The sequence below is a fragment of the Trachypithecus francoisi genome, unplaced genomic scaffold, assembly GCF_009764315.1.
Source record: "Trachypithecus francoisi isolate TF-2019V2 unplaced genomic scaffold, Tfra_2.0 Lachesis_group7, whole genome shotgun sequence".
In the NCBI taxonomy this organism is placed as follows: Eukaryota; Metazoa; Chordata; class Mammalia; order Primates; family Cercopithecidae; genus Trachypithecus; species Trachypithecus francoisi.
The window spans coordinates 28,441,834-28,456,846 of NW_022681472.1; the positions used below are offsets into that span (position 1 = coordinate 28,441,834).

Below are 15,013 nucleotides of genomic sequence, written 5' to 3' on the forward strand. Positions count from 1 at the left end.
GCCATTGGCCTCTGAGGGTTGGCATTCAAGGTGAGCATTCCCAACTTGCCTTTAAAACCATCTGAATCTATTAGCCAGGGATTTATCTAAATCTTCTCAAGGGAGTTTCTAACTTTAGCCTTCACAGCCTCTTAGAGGAGTTAAAGAGGACCTTTATTTTTCTATTGTGATTCACTGATCCATATTTTTAAAGGAAATTCTGAAGTACTCTCAAGTAGAAAGTATTTAACCTAGTTCTAAGAAAAAAAAATGTATAAAATACTAATTAAGTTAAAGGTCCGTAAATCTTTATTTACTCTGCAACACATTCTGAAATGCATTATACTATTGTTTCACTTTATAGCAATTTAAGGAGGAAAGATGGAAGTTGGAAGAAGAGGAAGAAGAAAACAATGAAAGATGTAAAGGGGCCAGGCACAGTGGCTCTCAGCACTTTGGGAGGCTAAGGCAGGTGGATCACAAGACCAGCCCGGGCAGCAGGGCGAAACCCCGTCTTTACGAAAAATACAAAAAAAAATTAGCCAAGTGTGGTGGTGCATACCTGTAGTCCCAGCTACTCAGGTGACTGAGGTCAAGGCCAGAGGATCGCTTGAGCCTGGGAGGCAGAGGTTGCAGTGAGCCAGTGAGCCGAGATTGCACCACTGCACTCCAGCCTGCATGACACAGCAAGACCTTTCCCCCTCTCCCCGCCCCCCACCCAAAAAAAAAAAAAAATGTAAAGAGGAGAAAGGAGGAAGTGAAAGGAGAATAACCCAGAAGTGGAGAAATTTAGAGAGTAAACTAATTTTTTAACAATCTAATGTGTACTGAGCTGTGTGGCGTTAAAGTATCTAATCACTGCCCTTTGAAATGTTTACTAGATGTTCAATCTCTAAATGAAACAGTCATTGTCAGAATATTTTTCCCAGAGCTACATATAATAACTGAAACCAATGACACCTACCAAGGTCACTGGCAAAGGTCAGATGAAACCAAGCCAGACCTAAACTAGGTAAGAGAGATCTCCTTCTCCACCAAAAATTGAGTATGCTAAATACACAATTTAACTAAGCAAAGAAGCACTTCCTTTGCATTACCCTCAAATCTTCATCCTTCTGCTCGCCCCATACATCTAGAACACGGGTTTGGTGAGAAAATCCCCACTTGGGCTGTCTATGTCCTGTATGGCTTTGCAGATATTCCACATACCTGTCCTTGGCCTTTGTCCTTCCAGACTGCAGTTCTGGGTTATTTCATTTATTTAGTGATGTCTGTGTGCCACGTAATTTTTATAACCGCTGCGAAGTAGCTATAATTATTGGCTTTATTCAACAGATCTGTACTTTGAGACAGAGAGGTTAAATAACTTGCCCAAGGTCACCCAATAAGTAGTAAAGTCAGGGTCAGAGCTCTGATTGCCTGACTCTAAAACCCAGTCACTAGTCCTCTCCTTACTTCATTCTAAGCTCTTCCTCTTTTCTTCCATGTCTGACATCATGCCACCTGGAATGTCAGCCCTGCAGTGAAATCATTAGGGATGTTCTTCAAACTCTTCTTTATGAAACTTTCCTGCACTCTTTGAAGTTAGTGTGTATATCCTTTTCCACATGATGCTGGCCAGAAGTCCACACATCTGAGGACAAAGGCCATACTGACTTGGTTCTGATATCAGTGCTTGCCACATGAATAGTATCCATTCTTAGAAGAAGCATTGTTGTACTGAGTGCCATGTTCTCTCTCCAGGTGTCGGTCTGAGTTTATATTTTTAATTGTAGAATGAAATTCCTAGATATCATCAATTCTGTCTAGCTTATGTGGCATGTGAGACAATTCCCTTAACAAAGCACAAACCAGGTGGTTAAGAGAAAAAAATTACAGATAACTAAGAGAGGAGAGATAATTACTCCCCGCAAAAACTATTCCAGCCATATGTGGCCCTCATCCAAATGGTGGATGCCTATACACATGTTCCTAAGAACAATGAGCGTGGAGGGGGAATGGAATTTAAATGTGCATTAGGCTTCTAAGTGAAGTATTTGTGTTAGTTAGGGAATTTTAAGTTGTAAAATTACCTTCTTATAATCTTCTTGGAAGAACTTGGAGCATTCCATATTAGTAAAAGAATCAGCAACCCATCTGTCTCCTAGCTGCCTAAGCAACTAAGAGGATTTGCTGACTTGGACTTTTCTCTTTTCCAGATCCTGGCCATCGTGTCTATCCTGTTCATCGTGCTTTCCACCATTGCTTTGTCTCTCAACACACTGCCAGAGCTGCAGGAAACGGACGAATTTGGACAACTCAATGACAACCGCCAATTAGCACACGTGGAGGCTGTGTGTATTGCATGGTTTACCATGGAGTACCTTTTGCGATTCTTATCCTCACCAAATAAATGGAAGTTCTTCAAAGGCCCACTGAATGTCATTGATTTGCTGGCCATCTTGCCTTACTATGTCACCATTTTTCTCACGGAGTCCAACAAGAGCGTGCTACAGTTCCAAAACGTGAGGCGCGTGGTCCAGATCTTCCGAATCATGCGCATCCTCAGGATCCTGAAACTCGCCAGGCATTCGACAGGCCTGCAGTCTCTGGGTTTCACTCTTAGGCGGAGTTACAACGAACTGGGCTTGTTGATATTGTTTCTGGCCATGGGGATAATGATATTTTCCAGCCTGGTGTTTTTTGCTGAGAAGGATGAAGATGCTACCAAGTTCACCAGTATCCCTGCATCATTTTGGTGGGCCACCATCACCATGACCACTGTCGGCTATGGTGACATTTACCCTAAGACATTACTAGGGAAAATCGTGGGAGGCCTGTGCTGTATTGCTGGGGTTCTGGTTATTGCCCTTCCTATCCCAATTATTGTGAACAATTTTTCTGAGTTTTACAAGGAGCAGAAACGCCAAGAGAAAGCAATTAAAAGGAGGGAGGCTCTTGAGCGGGCCAAAAGGAATGGAAGCATCGTTTCTATGAACTTAAAAGATGCCTTCGCGCGAAGTATGGAACTGATAGATGTGGCTGTGGAGAAGGCCGGCGAGTCCGCCAACACGAAGGACTCCGCCGACGATAATCACCTGTCGCCAAGCAGGTGGAAGTGGGCCAGGAAGGCTCTGTCGGAAACAAGCTCCAACAAGTCTTTCGAGAATAAGTACCAGGAGGTTAGCCAAAAAGACTCCCACGAGCAGCTGAACAACACATCTTCCTCCAGCCCACAGCATCTGAGTGCCCAGAAACTGGAGATGCTGTACAATGAAATCACCAAGACACAGCCTCATTCTCACCCAAACACAGACTGCCAAGAAAAGCCTGAGAGGCCATCTGCATATGAAGAAGAGATTGAAATGGAAGAAGTGGTGTGTCCACAGGAGCAGCTGGCCGTGGCACAGACCGAGGTCATTGTGGACATGAAGAGCACCTCCAGCATCGACAGCTTCACCAGCTGTGCCACCGACTTCACAGAGACAGAGAGATCCCCCCTGCCGCCGCCCTCCGCCTCTCACTTGCAGATGAAGTTCCCAACAGACCTCCCAGGGACAGAAGAGCACCAAAGAGCTAGGGGCCCCCCATTTCTAACTCTATCCAGAGAGAAAGGGCCTGCTGCCAGGGATGGCATGCTGGAGTATGCCCCAGTCAACCTAACTGTGAACCTCGATGCCAGTGGCTCCCAGTGTGGGCTACATAGTCCTTTGCAGTCTGACAATGCCACCAACAGTCCTAAGAGCTCTCTAAAAGGCAGCAAGCCACTAAAGTCCAGATCCCTCAAAGTGAACTTTAAGGAAAATAGAGGCAGTGCACCACAGACCCCGCCCAGCACAGCCAGGCCACTGCCAGTCTCAACAGCTGACTTTTCGTTCACCACCCCGCAGCACATCAGTACCATCCTCTTAGAAGAAACCCCCTCCCAGGGAGACAGACCCTTGCTGGGTGCTGAGGTTTCAGCACCTTGTCAGGGACCTTCCAAAGGGCTGTCCCCCAGGTTTCCCAAGCAGAAACTGTTCTCTTTCTCTTCAAGAGAGAGGAGGAGCTTCACTGAAATAGATACTGGTGAAGACGAAGACTTCTTAGAGCTCCCAGGGGCAAGGGAGGAGAAGCAGGTGGACTCCAGCCCAAATTGCTTTGCAGATAAGCCTAGTGATGGGAGAGACCCTTTAAGAGAAGAGGGCAGTGTGGGCTCTTCCTCCCCGCAGGACACAGGTCACAACTGTAGGCAAGACATTTACCATGCTGTGAGTGAAGTCAAAAAGGACAGTCAAGAAGGGTGCAAGATGGAAAACCACTTGTTTGCCCCAGAAATTCATTCCAACCCAGGAGACACAGGTTATTGTCCCACACGTGAAACCAGCATGTGACTAGTTACAAAAGCAATAAATTAAAAAAAAAACAAACAAAAAAACTTGTTTCTTAAAAATGAGGTTAATAATGCCTGTGAACTAAAAAAAATGGGAAGCCTTCCCCAAAAAAAGTGCATAAAATGTTATTTTTGCATGGCATGAACAGTTTAGCTTAAATACTGTTTAAATAAAGAGTCAAGACTGAATTTTGTAACAAACCAACAAAAATGACTGAAGAACAGTGAACAAATAAAAAGAGCTCTATTAGGAACCAGTATTCTGCAATGTCTGACATTTTTGATCCTTTCATTTCAAATTGTAGGCCGATTTTTCAAGTCTTAACATTTACGTTACAATGAAGCTTAGAATTTTCATATGAAAGGATGAAATGTCATTGCATGCATTCATAATTGTGAGGAATAAGGTACTGTGAGCTTGCAAAATGCATAACTTTGTAAATAATGGGGCCTGGATGCGAAAGTGTCATGAACACACGGAAACAAGTTTCTGAGACACAGGTATTTCCTCCACAGCTACTGCCTGGAGGAGCTGTACAGACTTCCTGTTGCAAAATTGCAACCTCTCCTTAAACCATCTTGCATATCCTGCTTTGAGTTATAAAGCTCTTATAAGTACATTTGTTTAAAGGAATACAGTATTTTTTATTTATTTGTGATATAATTCATAGGCTGCATTTTACTTTTTTGCTTCTGCTTAGTTGTGGCATTTGTGGTTCATTTATAAATCATAGACATGGGCAAGATTTAATGACCAGATATCAAAATACTTGAAATGTTGCCAATAAGTTATATATCATGCCACAGCCAATTACAGGAATGCATTTTTTAAAAACCTGAAATTATTTAAAAGGTTATATCATGCAATTAAATGTTTTAATGGCAGTCTATATCTGGAAATTAGTTCTTTTAAGAAATGCATTTTGGCCACCTAAAGATGACTGTATTTTCCACTTGTATCCAATATAACATAACCTTTTCTAACTAAAGTTCTAAAAATAGAAAACAGATATGCCAAAATGGAAATTCCAAAAAGTGACTTGACAAACTAAAAGCAGAGTCATTTAAGTGAGATTGCCACCGCCACTCATAGAGTTGGCTGGGAAATGAGTTGCTACGAAAAGAGCCCAGGCGTGGTAACAGGTCACCCTATATTTCTCAACATGGGATGTGAGGTGAGGGGACACTGCAATGTGTGGGAGGAAGTTGTTCCTTTTGCTGGATATGAATTACAGAACCCAGAGCACAGATGGTAGTCACACCATCCTACAATTACAGCAACTAGAAACACCCCCTTGCATTTCCAACCTTTTCAGGGGGTAATTGGGACTCTCTTTGTTCAAAATGACTTTCAGAGTTTTTTACTGGGAACGGTGAAATCCAGAGCAGTGAAGGCACTGACCAGAGATTGCCCTGTTGGTGAAGTCTGTGCTAGAACCCAGCTCATCTTAATTCACGTTGCTTCACAGGAATCAAGGCTCTGGTCCAAATTTGCAATCACCAGATGTGTGATTCTAGGCAAACCTGTACAATCTCTCTTGGTCTCAGTTTTGCCCCAGTAAAAATCAAGACAAAATTATTTCCAAGGTCCCATAAGACTTTAATATGATTCCTTGGTCTCCCAGGAAGGTCTAGATTTTGCCTCAGCCTAATGCACTTTGTACACATCTGTGTGTGTGTGTGTGCGTGTGTGTAAAATTCAGGGAAATAGGAAGATGCTGGGCCAAATTTCAAGCACAATTTATTGTTTAAAGAAAAATTCTAAATTTTATTTTATTTTTAAAAGGAAAAAATAGCCCAAATATTTAGACTCTTATTTAAGACTTTAAAGAAAAACCTTTCTTCATTAACAGAATCTGGTCATTATATCTCAGATAAGAAAACAAGTTTTGATCTTAGTTGAAACACAAGCAGACCTACTGCTAAAAGTAACTTTAAACATTTCTTTTTTCACTGTGCTTAGAATTTCTTAGTGATTTTCATGTTTGTTTCAAAACATAACCTTTAAGAGTTTATGGTCATTAATCGTTGATATTTACATTACTCATACTTATTTCAGTGTCTAAAGCTAAATATTGATCAATTTTGTAAATAGAGTGTTTGAATTTTCTATCTATAGTTTTTCAAGGTCAAACAGGTATATCTGCTGTTGGATGAATAGCAAATAATTTATGAAAATCATTTTATTTACATAGCCTCATAAAGCAATTATTTTCAAACGTCTCTTATTGATGACTCTCAACTCTTTTTATTCATCTTTCTGTATAAGTGGACTTGTCTTAATGCGCTAAGAGTTGACTGATGCCCACCTTTCCTATGTCTGTTAGGCCTTCTGCTGAGAACACTGCTCCAGAATGTTTAATATTAGAAAGCTTGCCTAGTCAAAGAATCCTAGACATTCCTCCCTAGAAGCATCCTCCCCAAAATCTTTTTTCTCTTCATTCTAAGGTACTTTTTTAAGTTTTAGAGAATTTTCTAGTACAACCCATGGAAAGCTCATCCTTCCATTTTTCTTAGTTCCTCTGAGCCAAAAGTCTTCAGCTGGGGAAAAAAGAAAATGCTCCTCTAAAAAGCATCTTTGACTTCGGTGTTTCACAAGGAGGCAGTGTGGGGACTGAAGGCTCCCAGAATGCACTTGTGTAGCACTTCCTAAGCCTTTTCCATGAACTGCACATAACGCAGAGAATAAACATGTGTGCCTGGAATGGTCTGGGAATGTCCCAAGCACAGAGTTCTTTTGAAGTCTTATGTTTTACACTAAAAATTCATGTAAATGCTGCATTTTACTTCATAATTTTATATATTCCATATGTTTAAATATTTTAAAAATAATGTTTTATATTATTTACCAACTAGTAAAATGGATACTTGTATAACTTTAAATACGTCTTTTGTACCCCCTGGAAAAATAGATCCCCAGTTTAAGATGCACTGCATGAATGACAGGAACAGAGACTGGTTCCCTGAGGGCCACTGGAGGTTTCTGCTGCTGAGAGCGCTCACCCCTTGTTACAAGTGAGAATTATCTGAATGACTACAAAATAACTCAGTTCCACATGTGGCTAATTTGATCTAATTTGATTCTTCTGACTCTTAACAACCAGCACAAATTGCCACAATATTGTTTGAGGTCAAAGATTGAGTCCAATCCTACGAGGATAGAAATGGGTGCATCAACGTGTGTCCTGAGTCAGACCACACACACAAGGATGATATGCTAAGTGGGTCCCTGGAATTGACTTGATTCATCTCTAAACATTTTTACTAGAAATTTCTCTACTGTGACACAATCAGCTGCTTTGAAGCAAGCATTTGATCAAGTATTATCCTGATATAACTAGATTTGGTAACAAGGAGAATATGTGCCAAGTGTCTTCCCATTAATTTCTTCTCAAAACAGTCTTACTCTCCTATAGACACTGGCCTAGGACAGTCAACAATTCAACTATTTTCTCTTGAAATTTGAATAGCAAAAAAAAAAGCCATATGTATATAGAGTACTTATAGTTTCTTATCCCATAACAGCCTTTTGAATAATCAGTAAAGGACCAGCAGGGTTATACATTTTGCTCAATTTCACACCCATCCCTGGTGAATAGAACTTGGCCTCATCCACGTCGTCTGGCTTCAAGTCTGGCATTCCAATATACTATAGGAAAGTATGTTTAGTTAGGCTTGAATTTTTTTTCTAATAATATCAAAAATATGTAAATAAAACTGGAGGTGTATTTATAGTCACACAGTTTGTTTAAAGCAACAGTAGATGATGCCAAATGGTAAAAACATGAGAGAACTGGCATTGACCATCTTTTGCATATATGTTTCCCAATTTGGAATTTTGACCGTAAGATATACATTCCTTGGTTAAATAATTCATTGTTCATGATATCACATGACATACTCATTAAGCAGAGGGTGGCAGAAGACACTTAATCTGGAATAAAAGCAAATAGAACTTTAGAAATACTTCTAAGTTCAAAAATATTGTCTAATTAAATTTGATAATCATTTCACTGTTCATTCATTCAAATACTAGTTGAGCATCCCTGTATGGTGTTAGGGTACAACCCCTGGCTTCATGGAGCTTACTGCCTGGCCCACTTAAAACCAAGCTGAGGATTTGGGTTACTGAAAAGTGTCTTTTCTGAGGATGGAAAAACCATTCAATTATCAAGCCAGGGAAGCACGCAACAGAAACAAATGAAATGATTTTCCAAAGAACTGTTTTCCTAAAAAGTAGATGGATGGCATAGTCTAATCTGTAATTATTTTAGAATCGCAGTTTAGATTTCACACTTGAAATAAGAAATTGTTCCTCTGACTGAGTGAGGTTATGTGTTGTCTTTCCTTATTATCTGATACAATGAGAAATAAATTTTTATTAGATATATTGCTTGTCAAAATAGCTAATTATAGTCTGTAACAAATCACTAGAGCAAAATTTAATACTAGTGGAAAAGTCTGTTTAAAAGTTTATGTTTTAATAGTGTGTTTGATGGTTATATTATTAAAAGCAAAGCATTTTAATGCTTTTTCTTCCTATTAACTATCGGCAACATTTTAGGGATCTATCATTAATCATTGCTTAGTCCTCTAAATTTCTAAATGAAAGATTTTTAAAATTCAATATTTAAAAACTACTTAGTTTGACTCAAGGTATTTATTCTCTAGATCCATATGGATTTTGCCACTGCACTGCCCTCCCCCAAAACAGAACAAAAAAAGAAAAAAAAAAAAGAAGAAGAAAAAAAGAAGGAAAGTAAAAAAAGCCCATCCCTACTACGAAAGAGGAAAGGTCCCAACTCCAAAATCTTGGTGAACACCTCATATTATTCAGTTTAGTATTTATTGTGATGTAGTGACATAAATGCTATCCTTTAGTGGTTTCAATGACCATTTCTTCTACTTGCCTTTTTAAAACAGCCTAACTTAATTGTATAAATCCTTATTTACCATAATCTCTTCCTTATTAAGTCTAAAAGGATTTTAACCTGTAAATACACATATAAATAAAGGGAAGTGGGGGATTGTCTTTAATAATAAGGTCACCCAAGGCCAGCCAAAGATACAAGTACAGAAAAAAAGAAGAAAGACTAAGAAAAATGTAAGTAAATTTAAATATGTTTTTAAGCAGAGAAATTTATATTAGGTATAGGCATGCACTTGCATAAAATTTAGACTAAATACTTATTATTTATAGGAAATTTAGAATTCAGGCCATAATTCCAATTCTACTTTCTCTCCTGAAGAAATTATTTCTTATCATCTGACAGATATTTCCAGATTGCTGTTGATGAAATGTTTTATTCAACAATTATGTATTGAGGGTCTCCTATGTGCCCAAAATTAACTTAGGTACAGTTCATTCCCTCAAGTCGACAGTCTAGCAGAGGTTTCATATTTAAGAGTTTATATTCCCAAGTAAAATCCAATTCCAGTGGATTGTAGTGAGCTAATAATAGTATGACAGTAGATTTGAGTTTGTTGTTGGAGAATGTCTATAACTCCCTTTTATTTTCCTTCAGACTCAGTTATTTTTTTCCATTCTCTAATCTAGAATCTGAATTTCCACCACATAGGGTTTCTAAACACCCATGCTTAAAATTGCAGTAGCTGTCTGAAATCTAGTGACAATGTATTTGAATGAAGACATTTCCCACTTCAGCAGAATAGGATTCTAGCCAAAAATGACTTTGAAAATGATCATTTTTATACTCCCATAACTGTTCTGTTTGATTTTTTTAAATCCTAGGCTGTATGCTGAGCTAGATGCCACCCCAAGCTGCTGATTTTATGAAAGCCGAACGCCCATCTGAGCAATGTTTATCTTCCCTCCACGGTGGGCAATGCTGGCCAACAATATGGCTACATAGTTTTTTCTTTAACTATTTTTGCTCCATTTCAACCTAAAACGGACTTAGGATGGTATACCAAACACTTAAAATAGACTTTCAAAATCAAAACGCAGGGAAACTGACACGGAATAGTGAGGACAGAGCAGAGTGGAAAGATACAGGTTCAGAGAGGATGTCAGGGGCGCTCCGCCGTCCGGCTTGTTATTCCCTGTGTCGAGTGCCCTCTACTGGTCAGTCTGAGATAAGGTGGAATTGTACAGGCCAAGAAAGGATGCCTTAACCAGGACTTGAAAACCACCTTCAGTCACCTGCATGTAGCCAAAACCTCAGTTCCAACCTAGGCATTGATTTTTCAGTGATTACATCTCAGGTTTTTTTTTCTTTTTCCAAAATATTTGATAAAACTCTTGCTACCCTTTGCACAGCACTTTCAGAGTATTCCTACCTCCAAAATCAAAACAAAATCACAAGTGTAGCTGAATGTTTAGCAGTGACCTAGTCTACACTTGGGATACACAGTAAATGCTCTTTTGACCTTTCTGCCATTAGTGGGAAGCAAGATAAGAACTCAAAATGGTGGGTTTAAAAAAAAATTCATGGGTCTGTAATGATAAGGCTATTTGGGTTGACTCACTCCAAAACCCAGTTTCCATTCTACTTGAAGATTACAAGTAGAGCCTGAAATACCCCTGAATTGACTCTTGAAAAAAAAGGTGGTTTTAAACTCCTCATAGACATCTGTGTGTGCTGACCAGAAATTCTACTACAGCCAGATTTCTGGCCCATCCTTAAAGCAAGATGTTTCTGACATTCTTATTTGTGTATGGGTTAGGCTATGTTTTCAACCTGTAAATTATACTCACATCATAATGTTTAATGACAGTTAGGAAGATTTTTGTAACACACATACGCAGAAAGAAACATGTATTGCTATTACCCAAATTACGTATCCAACAAAATGTTATCACTAAAATTAATTAATAAAAATGTACATATTCTATGAAAATCTCACTAAAGAATTGGCAAAATTTTTCCTATTAATATTTAGCTCAAAACCAAAGAGAAGAGAAAAAGAAAAACCTGCAACTTACAAAACACTTACAAAAACTAGTGTGTGACACTATCTTGTCACACAATAGCCAAGTTTCAAACTTATGCAATTTTAAAGAGGTATGACATTAAACCATAAAAAATTCAGTGAATGCATAAAGAAGGTTTATTAAGCAAATATGAGGTACCATTAAACACACTGAAGCATTTTTAATAACCTTTAATTTAACTATATAGTGGCTATGTTTGCTTTTAGCACCTTGATTTCAATCTGAAGTCTTTCTCTCTGATATTGTTACTTGTGTGTTTGCTTACTTGATTTGTTTTGTTTGGAGAAGTGAAGGTAGGTGGGAGAAAGTATTTAAAAAAGAATATTATTGGGCAACTTATTAACATTACCTAGTGTACCTGGAGTACAATAGAAACCATTTGTAGACATGCGTCGGCCATCACACTCTCTTCCCCCTTTTTGTCAAGTTTTACCATTCTGGTTTGGAAACAGATCTTGTGATCAAATTTCAGATCCTGCTAATTAAGATTTTTCATTCCTCTCCTGTCTGCAGTACCCTCAGCAATCCTTCCCTAGGATTTCCCTGAGCAGAGTATATCAGGTATCAAGTCAAAGGGAAGACCAAATGAGCCATTAGCAATCACAACTTGAAGCCCAAAGACAAGAGCAACAGGAGGATGTCCCAGCAGTCAGAAAACATAGTGAGGCCTAAGGACAAAGGAACTGTCTCTATGCAGTATAATAATGTGATTTGACCAACAAAACAAAAACATAGTGTTTTCCCCCATGATGAACAAAAAAATATGTACAGTATGTTTTAAACCTCTATTAAGTTCTTTAACTTCAAAGGTAAATAACTGACTGGTGAGAAAGGTGGTCCCTAATTCACTAGTTTATCACAAGGATTTAGGCATCATCCTAAATGCAAACCCTCCATTTAATTTGTGTGTGTAACAGGTTGCTCATGTGCCTGTTTTCAGGGCAGTATACAAAAACGAAAATACCAATATTACCCTTTTTATTATTTTATTTTATTTTATTTTTTATTTTTTTTTTTTTTTTATTTTTTATTTTTGAGATGTTGCCCAGGCTGGAGTGCAGTGGCACAATCTCAGCTCACTACAACCTCCACCTCCCGGGTTCAAGCGATTCTCCTGCGTCAGCCTCCCGAGTAGCTGGGACTACAGGCACGTGCCACCACACCTAGCTGATTTTTTGTATTTTTAGTAGAGACAGGATTTCACCATGTTAGCCAGGATGGTCTCTGTCTCCTGACCTTGTGATCCGCCCACCTCAGCCTCCCAACTTTTATCATTTTCAATGGAATAAACACTTCAATCAGGGAAAACTGATATTGCTCTGGTAGTTTTTATATGGTTTTAGGCCAAAACTGCAACGGCAATTTAAGCAAAACTTTAGCAAAAGATTCTAGGCGTAGAGAGAAAGCCATATTGACAATATGCACTTTGCTATACATCCAATTATAAATAATTTGCATTTGGATTCTTTTTTTATATATTCTTTCATGTAAAAATCTTTTTAAGTGATCATTTGAAATTAATATTTTTTATTTTCTTATAAATACAGATTTTTTAAAAAAATAGCGTAAACAAGGTGATATACAGTAAAGCACCTAGCATAATGCCTGACAAATAGGAGGTATAGATTTTCTTTTCTAAAAGTATTCCAAAAGAAAGTATTCAATCCACATTAGTATGCTAATGACTTAATCTTCTAAAATTCTTCTGTGGCTTCCTAAACAGTCAAAATTTTACGTGTATATGTGAGTATAACTCACTGTTATATAAAGAGGGCATTTTATTTGCTAAATTATACATATTATAGATATGTATAATTACATATATTATACATGTCATATATTATATTATATAAATTATGCATATACACCCCATGTGGCTTTAAAAATACATTGACATTATTTGGACAAACAGCATTCTATTAAAACTAGGTAGTGCATTACTTTTATATCATTGCCTTAACTTTTTAATGTTTAATAGACAAATACAAATTTCTCCTTAAGGAAGAAATTCCTTGTCCACTTCTACAATTATTTTTTATTTTTTTTAATAGAGATAGGATCTTGCTATGTTGCCCAGGCTGGTCTTGAACTCTTGGCCTCAAGCAATCCTCATGCCTCAGCCTACCAAAGTGCTGGGATTACAGGTGTGAGCCACCACACCCAGCCCTTAAAATTATTAGGACTTCAAATGTACTATCTATTTGAGGAGTCTTTTACAGCCTCCTTGTTACCACATATTTGAATATATTTAGTCGTTATGTGAATATTCAACAAACTGGTCCATCTTTCTGATTTAAATGTTTGTACACCTAAGGATGTATTTCATAAAATAGTTCATAACCAGTTTGGCTCTAGATTTACTATAATTGGCTATCTGCTGGAATAAACTATAAAATGAGAATAAAAGCTTTTGGTGTCAAATTTTTTTCTTCATTAAATTTTGTTTTGATTTTCTAGTCTAAATTGCCATCTGTATAGATTTCATCAGAGATGATTTTTTTACTTTTTAAATGTCAATCTCATTGATCAAGAAAGGTAACAGAGAGGGAGGCTCATTTTCTATTCTGATTTGTTTAAAATGCCAGGTCATATACATTTAGATAGGGCCCTTATTTTCTACGAGAGCAGTGGAGCTGGGTGATGACCAAGGACTACATATAATGCAGCAAGCATGCTATACAGTCCTTACACTGTCTAAATGCATCTACTCAACCAAAGCAGACAGGCACTATGGAATGAGGAGGGTGCAGCCAACACTAATACTAAAGACGGCTAACTTGGAAATTCTTGCATTGAAACTGCAAAGGAATTTCCAGATACACTAAAAATTCACGTTTAGAGTATCTGCTAGCCATCATCAGTAAAAGGAAAATAATACCTTGATTTTAATGAGGTTTTATTGTTTGGTTGGTTTTCGGGTGGTTATTTGGGGTATTTTATTGGTTTGGTTGGTTTGTTGAGGGTTTTTTTGCTTATTTGTTTTATGAAAACTTTAGTATAACACACTACTTAGTTTGGACTTGAAATCAACTTATGATGCTTTTAAAAAATCCATGTTCTAAATCATAATTGCATGACAGTTTAGATCTTATTACTATTTAGTTGTAGCCTAACAAATACTGTATTCCTCTGTTTTCTCAGAAAAAAAAATAAAGTTCCTAGTTTATGAAATAGTATTCAGATAAAGCCTTATGCTGCCCACCAGCCCACTAAATGTATTAAATACCTGTCTCTATGTAGCTTATGTAAAAACTCAATGTGGACTGTCCCGTGTCTGCTGCATTTAAAAGCTCATCGTGATTCTATCATCTTGCTATGCCAATGCCTTATGTTATGGTGTCATGTATATAGGCCATGGTACAAAAGTGACTGTCAACTACTTACTCAACATCTAGTCAGAAAAGGTCTGAGGCCGTGCAATAACGCTTTTAGTCAAACTGGCTCACTGTTGGAATCATTTACGTCTATGTGTTCTTTACCATAAATACTGAAATAGTATTTTTTAACTGTCTTTTCAGGCTTGTAATAAATATCTCTGTGTCATATCTACATAGTCAAAATACATTGAGTAATTCAGTTTAAAAGTGTTGCCTACTAACAAACTAAAGAGAAATATCTACTGATTTTCCCATGGAATTGCTTATTTTCCATTGCCAATGTAGACCTGCCTCACGTGGTGTCTTTCACCACTATCATGTGTAAAATAAAGGGAGGCTATTGTGGTGAAT

The 15,013-nt window shown here is 37.9% G+C and overlaps 1 protein-coding gene across 1 annotated transcript in view; it reads left to right on the top strand.

Moving 5' to 3' along the window:
- LOC117079635 (potassium voltage-gated channel subfamily B member 2-like) overlaps positions 1-4,335 on the top strand; it is a 64,663-nt gene extending 60,328 nt beyond the window's left edge. Inside the window, exon 4 of the mRNA XM_033203660.1 lies at positions 2,178-4,335. Coding sequence (XP_033059551.1) covers positions 2,178-4,331 — 2,154 coding nt within the window. The 3' untranslated portion in view covers positions 4,332-4,335. The remainder of the gene's footprint in view (positions 1-2,177) is intronic.
- The last annotated feature ends 10,678 nt before the right edge of the window (positions 4,336-15,013 follow it).